The sequence below is a fragment of the Myotis nattereri genome (genome assembly GCF_964212035.1).
Source record: "Myotis nattereri genome assembly, chromosome: 8".
In the NCBI taxonomy this organism is placed as follows: Eukaryota; Metazoa; Chordata; class Mammalia; order Chiroptera; family Vespertilionidae; genus Myotis; species Myotis nattereri.
This window is the reverse complement of record NC_138083.1, coordinates 5,178,409-5,205,427: the sequence shown is the minus strand read 5'-3', so window position 1 is coordinate 5,205,427 and position 27,019 is coordinate 5,178,409. Positions and strand designations below refer to the sequence as shown.

At 40.0% G+C, this 27,019-nt stretch overlaps 1 protein-coding gene across 1 annotated transcript in view; it reads right to left on the bottom strand.

Moving 5' to 3' along the window:
* Window positions 1-27,019, bottom strand: part of SYCP2 (synaptonemal complex protein 2) — a gene marked incomplete at its 5' end in the record, with an annotated part of 101,186 nt that overhangs the window by 41,677 nt on the left and 32,490 nt on the right. Inside the window, 9 exons of the mRNA XM_081097502.1 lie at window positions 2,569-2,999; window positions 5,073-5,206; window positions 7,470-7,527; window positions 7,821-7,890; window positions 16,216-16,364; window positions 17,226-17,325; window positions 20,391-20,537; window positions 22,045-22,119; window positions 23,258-23,406. Coding sequence (XP_080953628.1) covers window positions 2,569-2,999; window positions 5,073-5,206; window positions 7,470-7,527; window positions 7,821-7,890; window positions 16,216-16,364; window positions 17,226-17,325; window positions 20,391-20,537; window positions 22,045-22,119; window positions 23,258-23,406 — 1,313 coding nt within the window. The remainder of the gene's footprint in view (window positions 1-2,568; window positions 3,000-5,072; window positions 5,207-7,469; window positions 7,528-7,820; window positions 7,891-16,215; window positions 16,365-17,225; window positions 17,326-20,390; window positions 20,538-22,044; window positions 22,120-23,257; window positions 23,407-27,019) is intronic.

The following is a 27,019-nucleotide window of genomic DNA, read 5'->3' as shown; positions in this document are numbered from 1 at the left end:
CAAAAGAGGCTATCACTACTGATTACATGGATATTAAAAAGATAATAAAGAAACACTATAGACAACTCTATGCCCACAAATTTGATAACCTAGATTAAACAGACCATTTCCTTGAAATTCTATAAAAACTCATAGAAGAATTACCTGACTAGGCCTGTATCTATTAAATCAATAGTTAATACCTACCAAAAAAGAAAGCAACCAAGGTGGGTTTATTGGTGAGTTCTATAAAACATTTAAGAAGTATAACAATTTTCTACAATCTTCCAGGAGACAGAAGCATAGGGAATACTTCCTAACTCACTTTATGAAGATTCTAGAGGCCCAGTGCATGAAAATTCATGCACCAGAGGGGGTATCCCTCAGCCTGGTCTGCCCCCTCAGGGGTGGGAGGCGACCCAGCGATCAGGGGAAGGTGAGGCCCCCATCACACTTCTGCTGCTGCCACTGCCGGCAGCGCAAGCCTCGGCCGGTCCTGGTTACCTGAGCCTTGGGCGGCCCTGGGTGGCTGGGTGGCTGAGGGGACTGAGGGGCTCTGGAGGCAGGCCCATGGGGTGGGCCCAGCCTTGCCGCACGCCTGCCACCCCGGTGGGGCTGAGGGGAGTGGGCACCTCCATCTTTGAGGGCGGGGCAGTGAATTAGCATATTCCCTCCTTATTGGCTGTGGGTGCCACCATCTTTATGATGGTGTGAAGGTCAATTAGCATATTCCCTCTTTATTAGATAGGATTATCAGCTCATGAACACAGATGCAAAAATCCTGAATAAAATATTAGCAATCAAATCCAAAAATGTATAAAAAGAATTGTCTACCATAGCCAAGTGGAATTTATTTCAGGTAAGCAAGGCTGATTCAACTTTTGAAAATGAATTAATGTAATCCATAATATTAATAGGCTAAAGAAGAAAATCATGATCACATCAATAGATGCACAAAAAACATTTGACTAAATCCAATATCAATTCATAACTCTTAGAAAACCAGGAATACAGGGAACATCTCCTACTTCATAAAGTTCAGCTATAAAAAGAAAATACAGCAAACATCATACTTAATGGAAACTAGATGTTTTTCCACTAAGATCAGAAATAAGAAAAGGATGTCTGCTCTCACACTCCTATCAACATCATACTGGAAGTCCTAGCTAAGGCAACAGACAAGCAAAGGATATACATAGTAAAAAGATAGGGAAGGAAGAAATAAAACTGTTTTTGTCTATGTAGAAAAATCTCAATCAACAAAAATATTTCTGGAACTAAAAAGCAATTATAGAAATGGTGAAAGGATATAAAAGTAATAATAAAAGCTAATCGCTTTCTTATACATCAGTGACTAACAATTGAAATATGAAATTATATTCCATTTACATTACCACCCCCGAAAATGGAATCAAGAATAAATATGACAAACATATACACAAGATCCATGTGAGGAAAACTACATGACTCTGACGAAAAATTTAAAAAAATCAAAATAAATGGAAAGGCTCAATATTGTCAAGAGGTCAGTTCTTTCCAATTTGATTTATAGATTCAATGTAATCCCAATCAAAATCTCAGACTGTTATTTTTTGGTTATCAACAATATGATTCTCAAGTTTACATGGAGAAGCAAGAGATCCAGAATAGCCAACACAATGCTGAAGGAGAAGAACAAAGTTGGAGAACTGACAGTACTCTACTTTTAAGGCATAATGACAGAGTTATCAGTATAGTGTAGTATTGGTGAAAGAATAAACAAAGAGAATGAAAGAAAACAGAGAGCCCAGATATAGGTCTCAAAGTATGGTACAAAATACCTAAAACTGTCCTAGAGATGTTCTACAGATGATTCATCTGAAGAAAGTGGGGCAGCCAATAGGGATGAGCAACGGTTATAGAAGAAGATAGTATCTTCCACCCCACTTACATCCTTTCTTGAAAAACCTTGTAAAACTTTAATGCAATAATGCAAGAAATACTTCAGATGCTACTATGTGCAAAGTATAAATGTTGAATGAAAGTCTTTACACTTATAAAGTGAAAAAAATCACAAAACACAACCATTTATTTAAGAAGAAAGGTAAGCACCATTTGAGAGGCAAAGGCACACAGTTCTATATGCATGTTCAAAAGAATCTAAGGGACAGAGTGGGAGACCCAATAAGAGGAAACAAGGCAGAAACTAATATTAATATCAAATGTCAACTGTAATTGTAAAGTAAAAGTATATATTAATAAAATGAATTTATCCTGTAAAGTTTACAAATGTATTATAGAAATTGTAATATAACTAGAAAATGAAAAATCACATATGTGGCTCACAGACACACAAAAAGGAGCCAAAACAGGGTTCATTCATGCAATTCCTATGTACATTCCTATGGCACCCACAGGCATGTGATTTATCAGAGCCAGGATTAGGGAGAGATGCAGGAATTCAAGATGCACTTGCTTTGAGTTTGTATTAAAGAACAAGGTATTTACAAATGTTAAATTTACAGTAATCAAACAAGCTTCTTTCTCTTTCTTATGTTATTAAGTAGGCATGTTATGGGTAAGCAGAAATAAAACACACTGAAAGCTCACCATTTTTTTTTGTTTCAAATCCAAGGAATTAAGTTCAGATGTTAATCTTTTCCTTGATTTCCTAAGACTCCTTGCATTTTTACTAGGAGAGGGGCTTTTATCACAAATAGCAGTATTCACATCTTTTGACAATATGTATTTCTTCCTATAGATGAGAGATTCTTCAACTGTTTTATTTAGGAGAACTGATTTAAAAGTAGTTTCAGATTCAATATGCCAATCACTCTGCTTGGTATTTTCAATATTCTTCTGCTTTGAAGATTGATTTAGTTGTTGATTGGTTCTTCTGCAAACATCTGCTTCTCCTTTATCTATTTTGTTACGCTGCGTTACTTCTTTCTTATATTCCACCTTTGCTGTTTCTTCAGAATTATCATCAGATACTGAAGAGGATGATTTTTGTTTAGTAAAATTTTTGTTGATAGGAATATCTAGTGGGAAAAAGAGAAATTAATCCTTATCTATCTATATAAAACCCTAATATGCAAATCGACCCAATGGCAGAACAACCGGTGGAACGACTGGTTGCTATGACATGCACTGACCACCAGGAGGCAGACGCTCACTGCAGGAGCTGCCCCCAACCCGCAGGCCCTGACAGATGCTTGCGGGGGGGTGGGGGGTGGGGGTGGGGCTGGCAAGCAGGAGGTGGCAGGCCAGCCAAGGCAGGTGTGAGTGGGGGCCCCCTGATCGTCCTGCTAGTCATCCCATAAACACCAGCCACCCCACAGAGAGAGGCAACTGGCGGTGGTGGGGCCAGCAAGTGGGCAGCGCCAGGCCAAGGTGGGTGCGAGTGGGGGCCCCAATCACCCTGCTGGTCGCCCCACAGATCGGCCCTGGTCACTGGCCAGGCCTAAGGACCCTACCTGTGCACTAATTTCATGTATCAGGCCTCTAGTTAAATTAATAAACTGATAATGTATAACCTTCATTAAAACCAAAGATATCTGTCAGACATTTCAAGAAATGAATATTCCCCTGAACTACTATTATATACAGAAAAAACTATAGTTGACCCTTGAACAACACAGGGTTAGGGGTATCAATCCCTACACAGCCAAAAATCTACGTATAACTTTTGACTCACAAAACTAAATAACCAGAAGCCTTAATAATAACAGTCAATTAATATATATTTTATATGAAATGTGTATTATATACTAGAGGCCCAGTGCACGAAATTTGTGCAGGGGGGAGGGTGTCCCTCAGCCTGGCTTGCACTCTCTCAAATCTGGGACTCCTTGGGGGATGTCTGACTGCCAGTTTAGGCCTGATCCCCAGGACTGGGCCTAAACCGACACTCAGACATCCCTCTCGCAACCCGGGACCGCTGGCATCTAACCGCTCACCTGCCTGCTTGCCTGATCACCCCTAATCACTCTGCCTGCCTGCCTGCCTGATTCCCATAACTGCTCCCCTGCCTGCCTGATCGCCCCTAATCACCTCTGCCTGCCTGCCAGATCATCCCTAACCGCCTCTGCCTGCCTGCCTGCCTTATTGCCCTAACTGATCTCCCTGCCGACCTGATCCCTCTAACTGCTCCCCCATGCTGACCTGATCACAGTAACTGCACTCCCCTGATGGCCTGATCCCCCTAACTGCTCTCCCCTGCCGGCCTGATCTCCCTAACTGCTCTCCCCTGCCAGCCTGATCACCCCTAATGGCTTCTGCCTTGGCTCCGCCACAGTGGCTTTTTCTGGAAGGATGTCTGGAAGTCGTCCAGAAGATGTCTAGTCTAATTAGCATATTACCCTTTTATTAGTATAGATTCTTTTCTCTAGTAAACTAGAGGAAAAAATATTAAGAAAATCATAAGAAAATACATTTACAAAATTTATTGAAAAAAATCTCCATATAAATGGATGGACCAATGCAATTCAAACCTGTGTTGTTAACACATTGCGTACTGCATAGAAATCTCTAAGACATATGCCAGGGACCACACGTTTTTGGGCAAACTGCACATTATTTAAATCATCATAATGCACTTTAGGTGTTGTTTTTCAATAATTATAACATTTTTATTTACAAAAACAAACAATTAAACAATTAAAGTTCCTAGTACTTTTTAACGTATGGTACTGCGTAAAACATTTTCCTCTATGAAGAAGGACCAAACAAAATTTACATAAGTATCTAGATTCGCTCCTTTTTCCATGGGCGTGAAAAACGAGAACACTCGTGAGAGGTCCTTAACAGATGGCGCGCAAAATGTGAGAAAACTCCTGAGAGGTACGAAATGTGTTAAGAGTCAACTGTAGCTGGACTGGTATGGCTCAGTGGTTGAGTGATGACCTATGAACCATGAGGTCACCAGTTTGATTCTGGGTCAGAGTCAGGGCACATGCCTGTATTTCAGACTTGATCTCCAGTGGGGGACATACAGGAGGCAGCTGCTCAATGATTATCTCTCATCATTGATGTTTCTATCTCTCCCTCCCTCTCTCTTCCTCTCTGAAATCAATAAAATTTTTTTTTTCTAGAATCAACTGTATATGTTTCACCTTGAATAAATGTGTCTCCTTGTGAAGCACTTGATCTTTCATTACTACACGGCGTAATATTTGTTACAGGCGTCCAACATGCCCATTTAGAAGACATTTTATTTCCATGAATGTTGTATGAAACACCAGGTAACCTGAAAAATAAATTCATTTGGTTAATATATCATAAAACATTAGCTATAATTCTGACATAAGACTTTGTTTTTTTTAAATGTAGTCAATGTTTATTGATAGCAATTTTTACTAGTCAAGTATGAAAATGTTTTAGTAAGTCATTATAGAAGTTAAAATTTACCATATAATTAATCAAATTAGAGATTAAAAAGTTCCATTATTGCTACTATATTTATATCTACCTAAATATAACTCCCATAACTTACATGTTCCACTGTATATTTAAAGTAGGTTACATTGGTATACATTCATACTTTATTATTTTTAAAATCTTATTCATCTGAATCTCTCAATTTGAAAGTAGTTATGTTGGTACAAATGGACAAAACAGACTATTCCCCATTGTACTATCATAATACTTGAGAGATGATTAATGCTATAAACAATCCTATCTAATAATAGAGAAACATGGTAATTAACCATAACTTCGCTACCCTTCCCATTGGCTGATCAGTGAGATATGCAAATTAACTGCCAACCAAGATGGCAGCCGGCAGCCAGGCAGCTGAAGCAAACAAGAGGCTTGCTTGCTCCAGTGATGGAGGAAGCCAAGGTTCCCCGCCTGCCGCTGCCGGCCTCTGAGCTGCAACTCTAAGAAACATTGTTGCAATTATAGAAGCTAAACAATCCCCAGAAACCTGCTTTCAGCCGGCCAGCCTCGGAGCTGGAGCTGAAAGTGTTTCAATTATAGAACCCAAACAAACCCAGATCAGCAGCCGAGGTCTCAGAGCTGGAGCCGAGCCTCAGAGCTAAAGCTGACTCTCAGTTCCAGTGACAGCCATAGAAGGTAAATAAATCCCAGAAAAAAAGAAAAAAGAAAAAAAGGAGAGGTTGGGAGCTTCAGTCACCTGCCAGCCTGAAAATGGCCCTCAGCCCCTCACCCAGACTGGCCAGGGGACCCCTACCCTGAAGGGGGTGTGACCAGCTGCAAACAGCCATCATCCCCTCATCCAGGCTGGCCAGGCACCCAAGCGGGACCCCCACCCTGATCCGGGACACCCTTCAGGGCAAACCAGCCAGCCCCCACCCATGCACCAAGCCTATATCCTATATAGTAAAAGGGTAATATGCCTCTCAGCACCGGGATCAGCGGAGCTGCGAGGCCTCCTGAACCCGGGATCAGCGGAGCCATGAGGCCTCCCACACCAGGATCAGCGAAGCCGCGAGGCATCCTGGCCCCTGGGGCAGTGTGACAGGGGGCAGCACCCAAACCCCTTGATCGCCCAGCAGCTCTGTGTGTCACAGGGGGCGGGGCCACAACCTACCTATCCGCCCTGCTCTGTTCATGACAGGGGAAGGCGCCCCAACCCCCTGATCGGCCCTGCTCTGTGCCTGATAGGGGGGAGCTCCCCAACCCCCTGATCGGCCCTGCTCTGTGTGTGACAGGGTGCGGCGCCCCAACCCCCCCATGGGCCCTGCTCTGTGTGTGACGGGGTAGAGCCGCAACCTTCCCATCGGCCCTGCCCTGAGTGTGACAGGGGGGAGTGCCCCAAACCCCTGATCAGCCCTGCTCTGTGCATGACAGGGGGCGGCGCCCCAACCCTCTGATCCGCCCTGCTCTGTGACAGGGGGTGGTGCCCCAACTCCCCTATCGGCCCTACTCTGTGCATGACGGGGGGGGGGAGCTCCCCAAGCCCCTGATCGGCCCTGCTCTGTGCATGACAGGGGGCAGCGCCCCAACCCCCTGATCGGCCCTGCTCTGTGCATGACCAGGGGCTCACCTAGGGATTGGGCCTGCCCTCTGCCACCCGGGAGCAGGCCTAAGCCAGCAGGTTGTTATCTCCCGAGGGGTCCCAGACTGTGAGAGGGCACAAGTGGGGCTGAGGGACACTCCCCCGCACCAGTGCACATATTTTTGTGCACCGGGCCTCTAGTCTATATAATAAAAGCCCAGCAACCATATGGCAGAACGACCAGAATGACCGGTCGCTATGATGCGCACATCAGGGGGCAGACACTCAATGGAGGAGCCTTTCCTGCCTCCGAGGCAGCGCTAAGGAGTGGCAAGCTAAGTGGTAAGGAGCAAGCAGGTGGGCAGTTAGGAGTGAGGGGTCCTGGATTGCGAGAGGGCACAGGCTGAACTGAGGGACCACCACCCCACACACACGAATTTCATGCATTGGGCCTCTAGTAAGACTATAAAGCCTTTTCCTTTAAATTTGTCACATTCATCAAAAAGTAAATATACATGCTTAAAAAATTGATAGGCTTTCTCATACTTACACAGATTTCTCTATTTTCCCCACTGCTTGAGAACCACGAACACTATACTGGGATTCATCTAAATAAAACAAAAATTATGGTATTTTCATTTTTCATGCAGTTGGCAGGGTAAAATTGGTATAGATTTTGATCAAGGTTTACATATAGGGATGGAGAGATTGATTGATCAAGTTTTCCCCTTCTCAAACCCAAACTTCTTGGGAACAGAGAGTATATTATATTTCCTTGTAACCTCTAAGTTCCTTGCATAAAGTTGAATACATTTATTATAAATCTTTCTTTTTCAAATCAAAGAAAGCCAGTGTGGCAAAAAGGAAATTTATAAAGAAGATTAAATCAAAAAGCACTTACTAAAATTTTGGTTTAGGAATTCAATGTTCTTATTTTCTGTCTTTTCTGCAACATCAGCAGTTTTGATATGCTATAAACACAGGAGACATGTTAATGTAAATTTGAATTAAGGTATTGTAGGAAAACAACTTTTAAAAATCATAATATTAAAGATTAAAACTTTAAAAATAAATTTGCTTTGCTATTAAAAGCTGGATAGTATTTCTATTTACAGTTGACCTTAAAACAAATTGGGGTGCCCTGACGGGTTTGGCTTAGTGGATAGAGCATCAGCCTGCAGATTGAACGGTCCCAGGTTTGATTCCAGTCAAAGGCATGTACCTTGGTTGTGAACACATCCCCAGTAGGGGGTATGCAGGAGGCAGCTGATTGATGTCTCTCTCTCATTGATGTTTCTTTCTATCCCGCTCCCTTCCTCTTTGTAAAAAATCAATAAAATATATTTTTTTTATAAAAACAGAAAAAAAAAATCACAGACATTCCAGAAAACTGGGATCTTAAGCCAGCCAAAGGAATGACATTTCAATTTTTCATTTTTATTTTTTAGTTATTGTTTTGTTAGCTTTTTTTTCCCGCTTTTTTCTTTGTTTTCCCTTTTTTTTTGTTTGTTGCTCTTTTTTTTGCTTTTCTCTTTGTTCTCCTTTTTTTTTTTGTTTGTTCCTTTATTTCCTACCTTTTTTCACATTATTTTTTCAACCACGTGAACAGCAGACACATGAGCTGTGCACTCTTGTCCAGGGAGCATCAGCCCCGTGAGCAGCCTGACTCGGGCCTAAGAGAAGCAGCCTCATGTGGCCTGCCCCTGTCCAAGGAGCAGCAGCTGTGTGAGCGGCCCACTTCCCTGTCCGAGGAGCAGCAACCATGCGAGCAGTCCAACCTGTCCGAGGAGCAGCAGCTGCACGAGCAGTCTATCTACGTCTGAGGAACGGCAGCCCTGCGCATCCCGCCCACATCCGAGGAGCAGCAGCTGCTCACAGACGGCACCCTGCACTAGTTCGAGGAGCAGTAGCTGTGCAAGCATCTTGTCCTCGTCCAAGCAGCAGCAGCCGCATGAGCAGCCTGCCCAATCCGAGAAACAGCAGCTGTGTGGGCATCCTGCCCCCATCCGAGGATCAGCAGTTCTGTGAGTGGCCCATCCCCATTCGAGGAGCAGCAGCAGCCTACCCCGGTCCGAGGAGCAGCAGCCACATGAGCAGACTGCCCAAGTCCAAAGAGCGGCAGCCCTATGCAGCACGCACTGGTCCGAGGAGCAGAGCCACAACAGCCTACACCTGTCTGATGAGCAGCAGCCGGGTGAGTGGCACGTCCCCGTCCGAGGAGGAGCAGCCACGCATGCAGCTCACTCCTGTCCAAAGAGCAGCAGCCTCGCAAGCAGCCCACCCGCATCCGAGGAGCAGCAGACTTGCAATCAACCTGTCCAAGTCCAAGGAGCAGTAGCCCCACAAGCAGCCCACCACATCAGAGGAACAACAGCAGTGTGCAGCCAGCCCCCATTCAAGGAACAGTAGCCACATGAGCAGTCCACCCCAGTTCAAGGAGTAGCAACTGTGTGTGTAGCCCACCCCCATCCAAGGAACAACAGCCTCGTGATCAGCACACCCTCTGTCTGAGGAACAGCAGCTGTGTGTGAAGACTCACCCCACCAGCCAGAGGAGCCACCACAGCTGTGAACAGCACCCACCAAAGGAGCTGCTGCCAACTGAGGAGCTACCACAACCACCCGAGGAGCAACCACAGCCTGAGGAGCAGCCCCTGAACGATTCAACAGCTAGATATGTCAGTGAGATCAAACATGGGTAGACAAAGAATCCCCCAAAGGAAAGGAAAGGAGGACTCGCCAGAAAAGCAGCTAAGTGAAACCCAGGCATGCAGCATGACAGAAAAATATTTCAGACTAAGGGTCCTAGAGTGCATAAACTGGATGGAGGAAAAAATCAGCAATTTATGCAAGAATCAAGAAGAAACAGATGAAAAAATCAACAACTTATGTAAGAATCAAAAATAAATGGATGAAAATATCAATAACTTATGTAAGAACCAAGAAGAAATGAAGAGTGATATAGCTGCAATAAAAAACACAATTGAAAGTTTCAACAGCAGACTAGGAGAAGTGGAGGACCGAATTAGCAAATAAGAAGACAGGGAAGCAAAACACACCCAAACTGAACTGCGATTGGAGAAAAAAATTAAAAGACAGGAGGAGAGCCTAAGGGAGCTATAGGACAACATGAAACGAAACAACATACAAATAATAGGGGTGCCAGAACAACAGAAAGAGGAACAAGGGTTAGAAAACCTATTTGAAGAAATAATATCAGAAAACTTCCCTGAGGTAGGGAAGAAAAAAGTCAAACAAGCACAGAGAGTACCAAACAAGGTGAACCCCAAAAGACCCACACATCATAATTACCCTGGCAAATGTTCACGACAAAGAGAGAATCTTAAAGGCTGCAAGAGAGAGACGGAAAGTTACATACAAGGGATCTCCCATTAGATTATCAAATGATTTCTCAACAGAAACACATCAGGCCAGAAAAGAATGGACGGAAATTTACAAAGTGATGCAAAGCAAAGGACTGAATCCAAGAATACTCTATACAGCAAGGCTATCATTCAAAATTGAGGGGGAAATAAGAAGCTTCACAGACAAAAAAAGGCTAAGGGAGTTTATCACCACCAAGCCAGCAATGCAAGAAATGCTAAAGTGTCTGGTATAAAAAGAAGAAATAAAAAGCTCAGAAAGAAAACAGGCACAAAAAATAGAAACGGCTACAAACAAGTACCTTTCTATAATAACTTTAAATGTAAATGTACTAAATGCTCCAATCAAAAGACATCAAGTGGCTGAATGGATAAAAAAAAAACATGACCCATACAAGAGACCCACCTCAGAATAAGGGACTCACACAGACTGAAAGTGAAGGGATGGAAAAATATTCAGGAAAATAGAAATGAAAAAAAAAAAGCTGGGGTAGCAATACTTATATTGGACAAAATAGACCTCAAAGTGAAGGCCATAACAAGAGATAAGGAAGGCCACTTCATAATACTAAAGGGATCAATACAACAAGAGGATATAACCCTGATAAACATATATGCACCCAATACAGGAGCACCCAAATACATAAAATAACTCCTGGAAGATATCAAGGGAGAGATTGACAATACAATCATAGTAGGGGACTTTAATACACCACTGACATCACTGGATAAATCCTCTAGACAAAAAATCAGCAAAGAAACAGCAATCCTAAATGACTCACTAGATCAGATGGACTTAATTGACATCTTCAGAACATTTCACCCCAAAGCCATGGAATATACATTCTTCTCAAGTGCTCATGGGACATTTTCAAAAATAGACCACATATTGGGTCACAAACAAAGTCTCCCTAAATTCAAGAAGATTGAAATCATACCAAGTATCTTCTCAGATCACAATGGCATAATATTAGAAATAAACTACAATAGAAACAACCCAAAATACTCAGACACTTGGAAGCTGAATAGCATGTTATTAAATATTGATTGGATTACCAATGAGATCAAAGAAGAAATTAAAAACATCCTGGAAACTAATGAAAATGAAAACACAACAATCCAAAACCTATGGGACACAATGAAAGCAGTCCTGAGAGGGAAATTTATAGCTCTACAGGCCTATCTCAAAAAACAAGAAAAAATGGTAGTAAATCATCTAACTTTACATCTCAAAGAATTAGAAAGAGAGCAACAAGAAAAGCCCAGAGTGAGCAGAAGGAAGGAGATAATAAAGATTAGAGCAGAAATAAATGACATAGAAACCAAAAAGCAATACATAAAATCAATGAAACCAAGAGCTGGTTCTTTGAAAGGATAAACAAGATTGATGAACCTCTAGCCAGGCTCACCAGAAGCAAAGAGAGAGGACCCAAATAAACAAAATCAGAAATGATAGAGGCGAAATAACAACAGACCCCACAGAAATACAAAGGAGTGTTAAAAAATACTATGGACAACTCTACTCCAACAAACTAGACAACCTGGAGGAAATGGACATATTCCTAAAAAAATAAAACATTCCAAAACTCAATCAGGAAGAATCTAAAAATCTCAACAGGCCAATAACTATGGAAGAAATTGAAGCAGTCATCAAAAAGCTTCCAGCAAACAAAAACCCAGGGCCAGACGGCTTCACAGGGGAGTTTTACCAAACATTGAAGGAAGAACTAAAACCTATCCTCCTCAGACTACTACAGAAAATCCAAGAGGAAGGAACACTTCCAAGCTCATTCTATGAAGCCAGCATCACCCTAATACCAAAACCAGGTAAAGACAACACAATGAAAGAGAATTACAGGCCAATATCCCTCATGAACATAGATGCCAAAATCCTCAACAAAGTCTTAGCCACTACGGAAGACAGTATGGAGTTTCCTCAAAAAACTAAAAATGGAACTCCCATTTGACTCCATGATCCCACTTCTAGGAATATATCCCAAGAAAACAGAAACACCAATCAGAAAGGATATATGCACCCCTATGTTCATAGCAGCACAATTCACCATAGCTAAGATCTGTAAACAGCCTAAGTGCCCATTAGTAGATCAATGGATTAGAAAACTGTGGTACATCTACATGATGGAATACTATGCTGCTGTAAAAAAGAAGGAATTCTTACCATTTGCAACAGCATGGATGGACCTGGAGAGCATTATGCTAAGTGAAATAAGCCAGTCAATTAAGGAAAAATACCACATGATCTCACTCATTTATGGATAATAAAGACCATTATAAACTTATGAACAAAAATAGATACAGAGGCAGAGCAGCCTCAAACAGACTGTCAAACTACAGCGGGAAGGCCGCGGAGGGTTGAGGGCAGGAGGGGGGCGGTAAGAGATCAACCGAAGGACTTGTATGCATGCATATAAGCATAACCAATGGACATAAGACACTGGGGGGTAGGGGAAGCCGGGGGATTGTCAAGGGTGGGAACAAAAGGAGACATAAGTAATACTCTTTGTAATACTTTAAGCAATAAAACAATTAAAAAAAACACCAAGTTGGTGGTTAGGGATACTGACCCCTCACTGTCAAATTTGCATAGAACTTTTGATTCCCCCAAACTTAACTACTAATAGTGAATTGTCTGGGTTCCTTACTGATAACAAATAGTTGACTAATACATATTTTGTATGTTATATGTATTATATATTGTATTCTTTTTTTAAAAATATATTTTATTGATTTTTTACAGAGAGGAAGGGAGAGAGATAGAGAGTCAGAAACATCGATGAGAGAGAAACATCGATCAGCCGCCTCCTGCACATCTCCCACTGGGGATATGCCCGCAACCCAGGTACATGCCCTTGACCGGAATCGAACCTGGGACCCCCCAGTCCGCAGGCCGACGCTCTATCCACTGAGCCAAACCGGTTTCGGCTATATATTGTATTCTTATAATAAAGCCCGAGAAAATAAAATGTTAAGAAAATCTTGATAAAATACATATATTTACAGTATTTATTGAAAAAAATCCATGTATAAGTGAACCACGCAGCTCAAGGTCATGTTGTTCAAGGGTCAACTGTATTTTATTAAGGTTATGCCCATTTTAGAATATCAGTTAATTTAAACTGGGTCTCCAAATTGCCTAACACTGATACTCATTCTTAGCCTTCTCCATTATCTCTCAGGAGCTATTCCAAATCTTTACTTGTCCCTAAAATACAAGAAAATAATTTTCACTGCAGATAAGGAAGCACAAGATCCTATAAATTTTCTGATCACTTCATAGCCAGTAAAACAATTCAATATTCACCTGGAACTGACAATTTCTAGAACCTCCATGGCTCATTTCCTATTGTTTTGATCTCATAACCTGCATCTATTCTGTCTTTTCACTAATATACATAAAGGAGTTGGAAATCATGGAACATTAAATGTTTTGTAACTTTATGGCCATTGCACAGTCAACTTCTTAACTACAGCAAGCTTCCCTTTTTCCACAGCCACAGATACACACTTACCCAGATCAAATAAAAATCTGACATCAGTGTCAGAAGAATATACCCTGTAGACCAGTGATGGCGAACCTTTTGAGCTCGGTGTGTCAGCATTTAGAAAAACCCTAACTTAACTCTGGTGCCATGTCACATATAGAAATTTTTTTATATTTGCAACCATAGTAAAACAAAGACTTATATTTTTTTTATTTATTTTATATATTTAAATGCCATTTAACAAAGAAAAATCAACCAAAAAAATGAGTTCGCGTGTCACCTCTGACAGGTGTGTCATAGGTTCGCCATCACTGCAGTCTAGGCTAAGATATTTTGCTTCATCCTGCTTTTTTTTTTTTAATATATTTTATTGACTTTTTACAGAGAGGAGGGGAGAGGGACAGAGAGTTAGAAACATCGATGAGAGAAACATTGAGCAGCTGCCTCCTGCACACTCCCCACTGGGGATGTGCCTGCAACCAAGGTACATGCCCTTGACCGGAATCGAACCTGGGACCCTGCAGTCCGCAGGATGACGCTCTATCCACTGAGCCAAACCAGCCAGGGCCATCCTGGCTTTCTTCCTACTTACTCCAGCCAGTGGTCCACTACCCTGGGAGAGGAGCAGTATGAAAATGTGTAGGTGTGGTTTTGGTTATCATAAAGAAAGAAGGGTTCCCCTGACAATAAGCCAGCACAGGCCTAGCATGCTTATCATCCTACAACATTCAGTACCACACCACAAAACTGAATAGTGTCCCTAGTAAGAAGCACTTAGTGAGACAATTTGAACCATCATTTTGACTACTTTTTCTAATATCTTCAACTCTTGCACCCTTTATCTTTATGCCATATAACCATTTACTTTTTTAAAAATCACCATCTATTCTTTTTCTTTTTTCTGTTTGCAATCTTCTTTTATTATATTCTTTTTCAATCTAACATCAAGAATACTAAACTCTGAAAGAGTACTACACGTTAATTCATAGTCTCTAATTTAAACTGGGTCTCCACATTGCCTACCATGATACTCATTCTTAGCTTTCTCCATTATCTCTCAGTAGCTATTCCAAATCTTTAATTGTCCTTGAACACTCTACATCAATTTATCCCCAAGAAAAATCCACCATCCTCACACTTCAGAGGAAAGAAAAGCTAGCTAGTAGGTGTTCTTCACCTACAAAATTATCTGTATCTCTGATTACCTCCTATTTCTCCAAGAAACAACTTTCTCTTATCCATTCCCTGCTCTGTTTCCTCAGAGCAGGAATGAATACCCTTCTTCTCAATGTCCATTTAAATAACCTTTATTTATCCTTCAAAAACCAACTCATTTTCCATCTCCTTAGAGCAGCGGTTCTCAACCTGTGAGTCGCAACCCCTTTGAGGGTCAAAAACCCTTTCACAGGGGTCGCCTAAGACCATCGGAAAACACATATATAATTACATGTTGTTTTTGTGATTAATCACTATGCTTTAATTATGTTCAATTTGTAATAATGAAAATACATCCTGCATATCAGATATTTACATTACGATTCATAACAGTAGCAAAATTACAGTTATGAAGTAGCAACGAAAATAATTTTATGGTTGGGGGTTACCACAACATGAGGAACTGTATTAAAGGGTTGCGGCATTAGGAAGGTTGAGAACCACTGCCTTAGAGAGCCTCTCTTGATTTTTCCTTCCCTCTCCAGCTCTGGGGTTAGACATTAGCCTCCCAATAGGTTCCTACTGAACCCTATAGGTCAGTGATGGCGAACCTATGACACGCATGTCAGAGGTGACAGGCGAACTCATTTTTTTGGTTGATTTTTCTTTGTTAAATGGCATTTAAATATATAAAATAAATATCAAAAATATAAGTCTTTGTTTTACTATGGTTGCAAATATAAAAAAATTTCTATATGTGACACGGCACCAGAGTTAAGTTAGGGTTTTTCAAAATGCTGACACGCCGAGCTCAAAAGGCTCGCCATCACTGCTATAAGTACATGTGAGAAGATGTATACAATAGTAGAATGATCTTATTAATTTATCTAATTCCCATGCTAGAGTTGGAGATACTTAAGGCCAGAGTCCACTTGTATTTTATATTTTTATACTAGAACATCCCCATAGCACACACTAATTTGTATAACTCAAAGAATGATGATGAGTCCATTCTCCCACCAAATGGGTAGGTAAATCAGAGTTATATTGAATGGATATTACTAAAGTCTATTGTCAGCACAGTAAATGAGTTGTATGTGAGAATGACCTTACTTTCAAGGACAATAAATGATAACTTTTAAGAAAGCAATGCCTTAAGCAAAGACACTCACTGCTTGTAAAAACTTAGTTCTATATGTATTTCTACAATAACTTGATAAATAACTTATGTAAAAATGCTTTCAAAGTAAAGTTACTTTGTGTGTCTCATCTCCTCTACTTCTTTCTGCAGGTGATTTAGACTGACGTGATACAGCATTATCCACTCCAGTTTCAGAAACAACAGGTTTCTCTGCAGAACTCCTCACTTGCAGCGGTGGTTTAATTTTTCCTCTTCGTGATGTTGCTAAAAAGGAGAATGAAGGACTGGTATATTTGTGGGTTTTTAACATTACATATTGCTATTATTGAGGTACTATTTAGATGAGGAAGGTAAAAAGGGAAGGTTCTAGGATGGGTCCCAGGTTTCTGGTTTAGATGAGTAAGTGGATACCATTTACCAAGGTAAGATATGGAGAAAAAATTGGCGGGGAGTGGTGGTGGAAAGATGAATTTATCGTGGACCTGTTAAATTTGAGGAGCCTATTGGACATTAGACAGCAGCCCAGTAGGCAATTTGATTCTGGAAACAGAAAGTCACTATTAAATTGTCATAAAGATTAAAAAAAATTGTCATAAAAATGAAATAAGATGGTATTTATAGCAATTTGTATATCGTATCGGGTTATTTTTATTTAGCTCTTAGTATGTAACAGGTACTGTCCAAATGTTTCACAATATTCCTTGTCATGTGAATGAATGATTTTTGCTTAAACCTTTATACAACTTTTATAGAAAAGAAACTGGTTCTAAGCTTAGCTAGAGGATAATCTGTACCATGAACATAGTTGGGAGTGGGGAAACAACCCAATGTGGCCTAATTCAATGTTTTATCCACTATGTCATTCTGCTGCCACTTGTGATATTAAATTATTATGCTGGATATTAATATTTTGAATAATATTTATATGTCAATACCCATTAAACCTTTCTTAGTCATTTGAAATTTCTTGACAATTACAAGATATTAGTGGTTCATAGTTTTCAATTTTTATATCCCCAACTTATCGCACAGGTAAATTATGTCCAGAATATCCCTGAATTTAAAAAGGCCTGATTTAAAATATATTAACGGTTGTTAGAAATCTTTTAAGACTGGAAAACTCACATGTGTTGGTTAAATGTAATGGACTTCTCTTGTTGTATATTTCTGCACCAGTAACAAGAATTGAGGCTTCAGACATTTTTCTTTTGCCAGGAGTAAATATCTTAAACCATGAGAAACAGAGTAAATACACAATATCTTTTGAAATTAAATATTCTACAATATTCTTCATAACAATTTACCTTAACTATACACAAAAGATATGTGGCATTTTATAAACAACACTAGAGGCCCAGTGCACAAAATTTGTGCACTCAGGGGGTCCCTCAGTCTGGCCTGTGCCCTCTCACAGTCTGGGAGCCCGTGGGGGAGAGGGCCTAAGCCATCAGTTTGACATCCTTAGTACTGCCGTGGAGGTGGGAGAGGCTCCTACCACCGCTGCTGTGCTCACTAGCCGTAAGTCTGGCTCAGGGCTTCTGGCTGAGCAGCGCTCCCCCTGTGGGAGCGCACTGACCACCAGGGAGCAGCTCCTGCATTGAGCGTCTGCCTCCTGGTGGTCAGTGCGCATCATAGCGACCAGTCATTCTGCTGTCCGGTCAATTTGCATATTAGCTTTTTATTATATAGGATGATGCCCAAAAATTTCTGTTTTAGGCTTTCATTAAAAATTTAATCCTAATATTTGGTATTGAACAGGTAGCCAAAACAAGAAAGAAATGTTGTTTTTAAAGAATATTTATAGAACATCTAGACATTTAAAAAAATTTTTTTATTGCTACTGAGTTTATCTAGTTAACCAATGGCTCACAGTTTCCTATTCTATTTCATGTAGAGGATGTTTAGACATATTGATGTAAACTTGTTTGTGAATACATTCATAATGTTAATCATTGTCTAAAACTTTCTCACATTTAAAAATGTGTTTTAATATTTTGTGAAGACTACTAGTAAACTGCTTTTGGAGTAAAAAGTAGCTACAGGAATTCAGAAACTCAATGACACACAAGCTATGAGCTGCATTTTTAACTTCATCCTGGAATGACTGGTAAGAGCCACAGAAGTAGATAAGCAGAGGCAGGGATAACATGGGACAGGAATGTTAGAGGGTACCATATAAAGGAGTAGATGGTAACCAAGTATAGAGGAGGAGGAGAGCTATTTAAAAAATGCACCTGCCCCTAAAAGAAAAAAATACTGATGGAGTCTGGTGTAGGTCTGCATATGGTGCATGGAAGAAATGTGGGAGAGCACAGGAGAAAAGTGCATTCTAACATTAAGCTGGAAACAAACTACGAAACCAGTTGCTTCTCCTTAAAAAAAAAAAAAAAAGGCAGTTCCTAGTGGTATAGCAAATGGGACTTGACACAGTTTATTCAATCATATAAATGCTTCAGTGACTCCTTATTGAGGCATCAGACATTTTTCTTCTGCTAGGACAGTGGTTCTCAACCTTCCTAATGCCACAACCCTTTAATACAATTCCTCATGTTGTGGTGACCCCCAATTTCATTGTTACAAATTGAACATAATTAAAGCATAGTGATTTATCACAAAAACAACATGTAATTATATATGTGTTTTCCGATGGTCTTAGGCAACCCCTGTGAAAGGGTCATTCGACCCCCAAAGGGGTCGCGAACCACAGGTTGAGAACCGCTGTGCTAGGAGTTAATTATCTTAAACCATGAGAAACAACCACAGTAAACACACAATATCTTTTGAAATCACTGAAAACATAGTGGCAATTTCACAATACTGCAATATTTTAAAACTTTACTGTGCTTAAGATCTTTCCCAGAGGTTTATGATTTAGTAGTTATAAGGGGGTGGTGGGAAGAGTCCAAGAATCTGCATTTTAATAAGTACTCAAGTTATGATTCTGATATAAAGACACAAAAATGCCTTTTATGATATAATCATCTAAGGAAATTATGACATTTTAAATTTAATGACAGACACAAGATTAAAGGGAAAAATCATAACAAACATGATTAAATGTATGGAAAAGCCTGTGTGATTTATAGTTGCTTAAAGGTAAGCGATTAGTAAACACTGAAATAATCAGAAAAAAACTCCAGGAAGAAGAAAAATGAACCAAGATTTGCAAATGTATGTACACCTTAGATGAGTAAAGGTAAAATAGGAACAAACAATTTAAGTAAAAGTATCGAGGCAAGAATGACCATGACATAAAAGAGAGTAAAGCAACTGACCTTCTCAAAGTGAAGGGCATTTTGATATAGTAAAATTGTAGTCTCAGAACAGAGTCAAAGGTTAGACTGAGTGAGATCAACACGGATCACAAAGTTTTCTGAGCAGAAAAGTGCTAATATTAAGAAAAACCAGTGTTTACCATATAAGGTAATCAGAGGAAAAACAATGTTCAAATAAGATCAATTAAGAGGTTACTATGTTAATTGAGGTCAGTTAAAGTGAGCAATAAAGGGAACAAGGAGGAGAGTAGGGAGATACAGGAAACACAATCACTAACACCGTGGTTGTAGTAAGGGGGAGAAGAGGCTGGAATAAAGGATACTGTCAATGGTGCATTATGGAAGTATGAAGGCAGATACAAATTTGAGGTGAAAGATAAAGACTTACCTGTTAGGCTTCAGAAAAGGGCTTGAGGAGACACAGAGAAGGAAATATTAAAACACTAAGTGGAGATGTAGCTACAGAACTTTAAGAGCTTAAATTAATGCACAGGAAGGAAGCTGGCTAAAGGAGAAGGCATAGAGATTTTGGGTATGAAGCTTTGAGAGCAAATCTACTTTCTGGAGGTAGGGAGAGACAGTATCTCTGATACAGTAATAGAAGGAGGTAGAGAATTAAAATACTAACATAGACGTCAAACAATAGGAGGACATTAAGGAAGAGAGGGCTGTTAGCAATGTTCAGTGTCCTAGGAAGCTATGACAAAGAAGGCTGAGGCTGAGAAATGGTGCTATAGGACATGACCTAGAGAAGATCCCCAATGGCACAGGAAGAGGGGAAAACAGAGGACAGAAAGGTTATATCTCTAACTTGGAATTTCCAAGTATAGAGTGCACCTTGTTCTAACCTTACACATGAACACAATTTGCTAAAACACTACCTTTTGTTTCTATTTGTAAAAGGCAGGGAAAGTACTTTGAAATGTTACAGATGCTTTTCTCTGTAATTATATATAACAATAATTTGATCTATCTATATATTTTTTATAAATAACTATTTTGACACCATATTTACCTCAGATTGACTGTTTTTTCTGTCCCCTTGAGTACTATTTTTGATGTATTCTGGAGGTTTAGGAAATTTCTTTTGGGAGTTAGGATTTTCTTTCAAACTAATGAGTTCTTCTGCAACAGGTGAGATTTGACTTTCTGGCACAAGAATCTGTTGGAGAATGTGGAAAAAAATATTTAAAACTGAAAACTATAGGACATCCTCAAAAACCATTGGATATCTCACACTTCCGAAGGTCAATTCTTTCCATATTCTATGTATTGTTATAATTTTTAGTCCTACAAAATAACTCAACTAAAGGCATCCACCTTTTGAAATGTTAATAGACCTAACAAAAGCTTTTGCATTAGTGGAAGGACATATTCTTCTGATTTTTAAACTTACCAAAACTGATATTGATTAAAAACTTAATACCTATCTTCTGTACTCAAATAATCCTATCTAATAATAGACAAACATGGTAATTAACCATACCTCTGCTATGCTTCCCATTGGCTAATCAGGGTGATATGCAAATTAACTGCCAACCAAGATGGCGGCCGGTAGCCAGGCAGCTGAAGCGAACATGAGGCTTGCTTGCTCCAGTGATGGAGGAAGCCAAGGTTCCCTGCCTGCCGCAGCCGGGCTCTGAGCTCCAGTCTAAGCAACTATGTTGCAATTATAGAAGCTAAACAAACCCTAGATACCTGCTTTCAGCCAGCCGGCCCTGGAGCTGGAGCCGCAACAAAGTTTCAATTACAGAAGGTAAATAAATCCCAGAATAAAAAAAAAAAAAAGAAAAGAAAAAAAAGGAGAGACTGGGAGCTTCAGTTGCAGGCTTGGTCCACCTGAAAACAGCCCTCAGCCCCTCATCCAGGCTGGCCAGGCACCCCAGGGGGGACCCCCACCTTGAAGGGGGTGCGGGCAGCCTGAAAACAGCCATCAGCCCCTCACCCAGCTGGCCAAGCGGGACCCCCAACCTGATCCGGGACACCATTCAGGGCAAACCAGCCGGCCCCCACCCGTGCACCAGGCCTCTATCCTATATAGTAAAAGGGTAATATGCAAACTGACCCTAACAGCAGAAAGACTGGGAATGACTGGTCACTATGACACACACTGACCACCAGGGGGCAGATGCTCAATGCAGGATCTACCCTCTGGTGGTCAGTGTGCTCCCACATGGGGGAGCTCTGCTCAGCCACAAGCCAGGCTGATGGCTGCCAGTACAGTGGTGGTGGTGGGAGCCTCTCCTGCCTCCTCAGCAGCGCTAAGGATGTCCGACTGCAGCTTAGGTCTGCTCCCAGCTGGCAAGTGGACATCCCCCGAGGGCTGCCGGGCTGCCAGAGGGATGTCTGATTGCCATCTTAGGCCCAATTCCCCGGGGAGCAGGCCTCAGCCAGCAGGTGGTCATCCCCTGAGGGGTCCCAGACTGAGAGAGGGCATAGGCCGGGCTGAGGGATTCCCCTCCTCACAAGTGCACAAATTTTTGTGCACCGGGCCTCTAGTCATTAATAACATGTCTAAAAATCATTAACATCTTATTGAAGCATTCATTATCCATGTTTAGACAATTTAATTTTTAGACAGTTACCCTACAACATGAACTTTTATTATTGTGCTATTATTTGAGTTAAACTTAGCCCAATGATTAAAATCAAGTAAGTTAGACACATACCTGTGATCCACTTGCGTCAAAATGTATATGCACAGATGTTTGGGCAACTGAAATACCTTGTTTGCTGGTATACTCCTAAAATTAAATTAATTCAGTGATATCATTTTCTTCTAGCTCTTTCTATTTTAATATATTTCCTACCTGTTTCAAAATTGCCAAATTATTTCAAGTCATTACTTTGTATATATAAATACATTTCTCAGAATACATTAATGACTCCCCACTAACCAGTCTTCTTAGCCCGTCATTTTGGTAAGGGCTGCTCATAAACATATTCTCTGTTTTTCACCATAAATCTTTTACACTATATAGACTGACTGTGCTCCCACCCCAATTCATGTTGAAACCCAAACCCCAATGTGATAGTGTTAGGAGGCAGGGCCTTTGGGAGGTGAAGAGCTAACCAAAATAGAGCCCTCATAAATGGGATAGTGCCCTAATAAAAGAGACTGAAGAGAGCTCCCTCACCTTTCCTACCCACCATGTGAGGACCCAGTGAAAAGATGGCCACTATGAACCAGGAAAAGTGCTCCCATGAGACACCATGTCTGCTGGTACCTTGGATCATGGACTTTCCAGCCTCCAGAACAGTGAGATATCAATGTTTGTTGTTTAAGCCACCTAGTCTATGGTATTTTTGTTATAGCAGCCTGAACTTGTCGACAGACTATTTCCCCACAACATAACATGAATTGTCACCTTGGATTTCCAATTAGACAATATCTAACTCATACTGTGGTGGAAAGGGTCGTACCTACTTTTATCCATAAACTTCAAAGGCCATTCAAACCCCATCTCTACAGCCTTTCCTTCAAGTCTGACTTCTAAAGAGTATTCTCTTCCCTCAATGTCTATACTTCATTTTCCTTATGTCACTTACTTACATCTTCTGAGGTTTATTCTGTAATTCTCACAAATTATATTTATTATCTTGAAAACAGGGCTTCATCTCATTTTATGTTTTAAATAGTTGGCAGGAATTCACTAAATGCTTTTAGTAGCTGCTGCTAATTTTGTCATCTGAAATTTTTCCTAATAGGTATCTCAAAGGGTATGGCTAACAATCTAATGGCTATTCCAATACAAATTTAAAGAACTAAAAATCTATGTGTCATTTAAAAAATTCTAGTAAAAATTAATGAAACTTATAATCCCAAGTAACCAAGTTTCCAGAATCTGAAAATAATGGATTATAAATAGTTTAAACACTTACCCAATGTTTATTTGCACCAAAAAGTTTTTCTGTCACAATAGTGATTTCTAATGAAGCATCAAAATACAAAAGCAATTCTTTCCCTTCTGTGTTACTAATTTTTAAAATACTTTTCAGAATTATGGTCAGTAGCTTCTTCGATTCTTTCTCTGTACACAAACAAATCACACTGATTACTTTATATTCATTTCTATGATACTACTCTATAGGTATACTATAAATAAGAAAAGTATACAGCATATTCATAAAAGTAAATTTGATAAAGTTAACTTTTAGAATTTCACAGTATTTAAATTAATTCTAATATTATCTATGTAAACAAATCAAGTCAATTTTAAAATAAATTTTAAGTCAATTTATTTTTCAGAGCCTCCCTTTCTGATCTATAAATTAACGGGCCATAAAATAACTAATGAGCTAAAAGCTCTGAATATATTCTGAACACCAACAGGTTCTTAATAAATAGTCCTTGAACATATCTGAGAAAACTATTTTCTTAATTTAAAAGAGGCAAAGAAAAGAGCTCATTCCATAAATAACAATATTTCTATACGTAAGCATCTGTTTGAACATTTCTATTAAATTCACAGTAGTTACAAACATGTTGACAGTAGACAAACAGCATTTGCTAAAAACATGAGTGCTAGGAAATTGTGAAGTAAGGATATAGTGTTAACCTTCAATGAATTTATCAATCCAGTGAAAAGAAGATATTGTAAGTGCCAGTTTATAAGAGGTATTCACCTCCCATCCTCCAAGAAATCATCAAAGATTTACTTGGCACCCAATGCCTGTTCCTGTATTATGGGCCAACCGCCACTTTGGCCCTGTCCAACCTCCACTAGTGCTCTTCTTGCTGATCATGTATAGTTTTGTCTCCCCTCCTCTCCCCGCCCCCCCGTCCCTGTGCCCCATGTACCCATTTATACTTTTGGGCAGGAAATAATCTTGAGGGAAAAGGAGCACACCAAGTAGAAAAATTTATCCCTACAACAGGAAAAGCTCTGTTGGCCACTCAGTGACCTACACTAAAGGACACGTGTCCCCACAGCCTAGAATACTCTGATTCTTTTATTTATTTTTGTTTTATTGTTTAAGGTATTACAAATAGAACATATGTCTCCTTTTTTTTGCCCCATTGACCTCCTCTTGGCCTCCCCTACCCCCTGGCACTTGCACTCAACTGCCCCCCCAGTGTTTTGTGTCTACTGGTTATGCTTATATGTATGCATACAAGTCCTTCGGTTGATCTCTTACCCCCCACTAAACCTCCCCTGCCTTCCCACTGTAGTTTGACAGTCTGTTCCATGCTTCCTTGCCTCTATTTTTGTTCAACAGTTTATAATGTTCTTTATATTCCACAAATGAGTGAAATCATGTGATATTTATCTTTCACTGACTGGCTTATTTCACTTAGCATAATATGCTCTCCAGTTCCATGCATGCTGTTGCAAATGGTAAGAATTCCTTCCTTTTTACAGCAGCGTAGTATTCCACTGTGTAGATGTACCACTATTTTCTAATCCACTCATCTGCTGATGGGCATTTAGACTATTTCCAAATCTTAGCTACTGTAAATTGTGCTGCTATGAACATAGGGGTGAATTATTCTTACTGATTGGTGTTTCTGTTTTCTTGGGATATATTCCTAGAAGTGGTATTACTGGGTCAAATGGCAGTGCCATTTTTAATTTTTTGAGGAAACGCCACACTGTTTTCCACAATAGTTGCACCTGTATGCATTTCCACCAGCAGTGAAGAAGGGTTCCTTTTTCTCCACATCCACTCCAGCACTTGTCATTTGTTGATTTATTGATGATAGCCATTCTGACAGGTGGGAGATGGTACCTCATTGTTGTTTTGATTTGCATTTCTTGGATGATTAGTGACTATGAGCATGTTTTCATATGTCTCTTGGCTTTCTGATGTCCTCTTATAAAAAGTGTCTATTTAGGTCTTTTGCCCATTTTTTGTTTGGATTTTCTTCCTTTTGTTAAGTTGTATGAGTTTCCTATAAATGTTGGAGATTAAACCCTTATCAGAGATAACATTGGCAAATATGTTCACCCATACTGTAGGCTTGTTTTATTGATGGGTTTATTTTGTTGTGCAGAAGCTTTTTATTTTGATGTAGTCCCATTTGTTTATTTTTCTCTTTAGTTTCCACTGCCCTAGGAGCTGTATCGGTAAAGATATTGCTATGACAAATGTCTGCTATTTTGCTGCCTATGGCTTCTTCTAAGATTTTTATGGCTTAACATCTTACATTAAGTCCTTTATCCATTTTGAGTTTATTTTTGTGTATCGCGTAAGTTGGTGGTCTAGTTTCATTTTTTTGCAAGTATCTGTCCAGTTTTCCCAACACCATTTATTGAAGAAACTGTCTTGTCTCCATTGTGTGCTCTTGCTTCTTTAGTCAAATATTAATTGAGCATAATGGCTTGGGTTGATTTCTGGGTTCTCTGTTTTGTTCCATTGGTCTATATGTCTGTTTTTGTGCCAGTACCAGGCAGTTTTGAGAACAGTGACTTTGTAGTATAGCTTGATATCTGGTATTATGACCCCTCCAACACTGTTCTTCTTTCTCAAGATTGCTGCAGCTATTCGGGGTCTTTTTTTTATTCTAGATGAATTTTTGTAGAATTTGTTCTAGGTCTTTGAAGTATGCTGTTGGTATTTTAATGGGGATTGCATTGAATTTATAGATTGCTTTGGGTAGTATGGACATTTTAATGATGTTGATTCTACCAATCCATGAACATGGTATATTCTTCCATTTGTTCATGTCTTCCTCTATCTTTTTTTTTTAATATATATTTTATTGACTTTGTACAGAGAGGAAGAGAGAAGGATAGTTAGAAACATCAATGAGAGAGAAACATCAATCAGCTGCCTTCTGCATACTCCCTACTGGCGATGTGCCCACAACCAAGGTACATGCCCTTGACCAGAATCGAACCTGGGACCCTTCAGTCCACAGGTTGACGCTCTATCCACTGAGCCAAAGCAGTTAGGGCCCTCTAGCTCTTTTTTAAGCGTCCTGAAATTTTCTGAGTACAGGTCTTTTGTCCCCTTGGTTAAGTTTATTCCCAGTTATCTTAATTTTTTTGTTGCAATGGTAAATGGGATTGCTTTTTAATTTCTCTTTCTGTGAGTTCATTATTGGTGTATCGAAAAGCTATAGACTTCTGGGTGTTAATTTTGTATCCTGCTAAATTGCCGAATTCATTTATTAAGTCTAATAGTTTTGTGATGAAGTCTTTGGGGTTTTCTATGTACAATTTCATATCATCTGTGAATAAGGACAGTTTTACGTCTTCTTTTCCAATTTGGATGCCTTTTATTCCTTCTTCTTGTCTGGAGAAGAAATGGCTAGTACTTCTAGTATTATGTCGAACAGGAGTGGTGAGAGTGGGCATCCCTGTCTTGTTCCTGTTCTTAGGGGAAATGGTTTCAGTTTTTGCCCATTGAGTATGATGTTGATTGTGGGTTTGTCATATATGGCTTTTATTATGTTGAGGTATGATCCTTCTATTCCCACCTTGCTGAGAGTTATTATCAAGAAAGGATGTTAGGGAGAAACCAAGATGGCGGCTTAGGTAACCACTGGAAATTGCTGCCTCACACAACCACTTCAAAAAACAACTAAAAGATGGAACTGACATAATCCAGAACCACAGGAAGGCTGGATGAGTGGAAATTCTACAACTAGGAGGAAAGAGAATATCATACCCAGACTCAGAGGAGGCGCAGTGCTGAAGT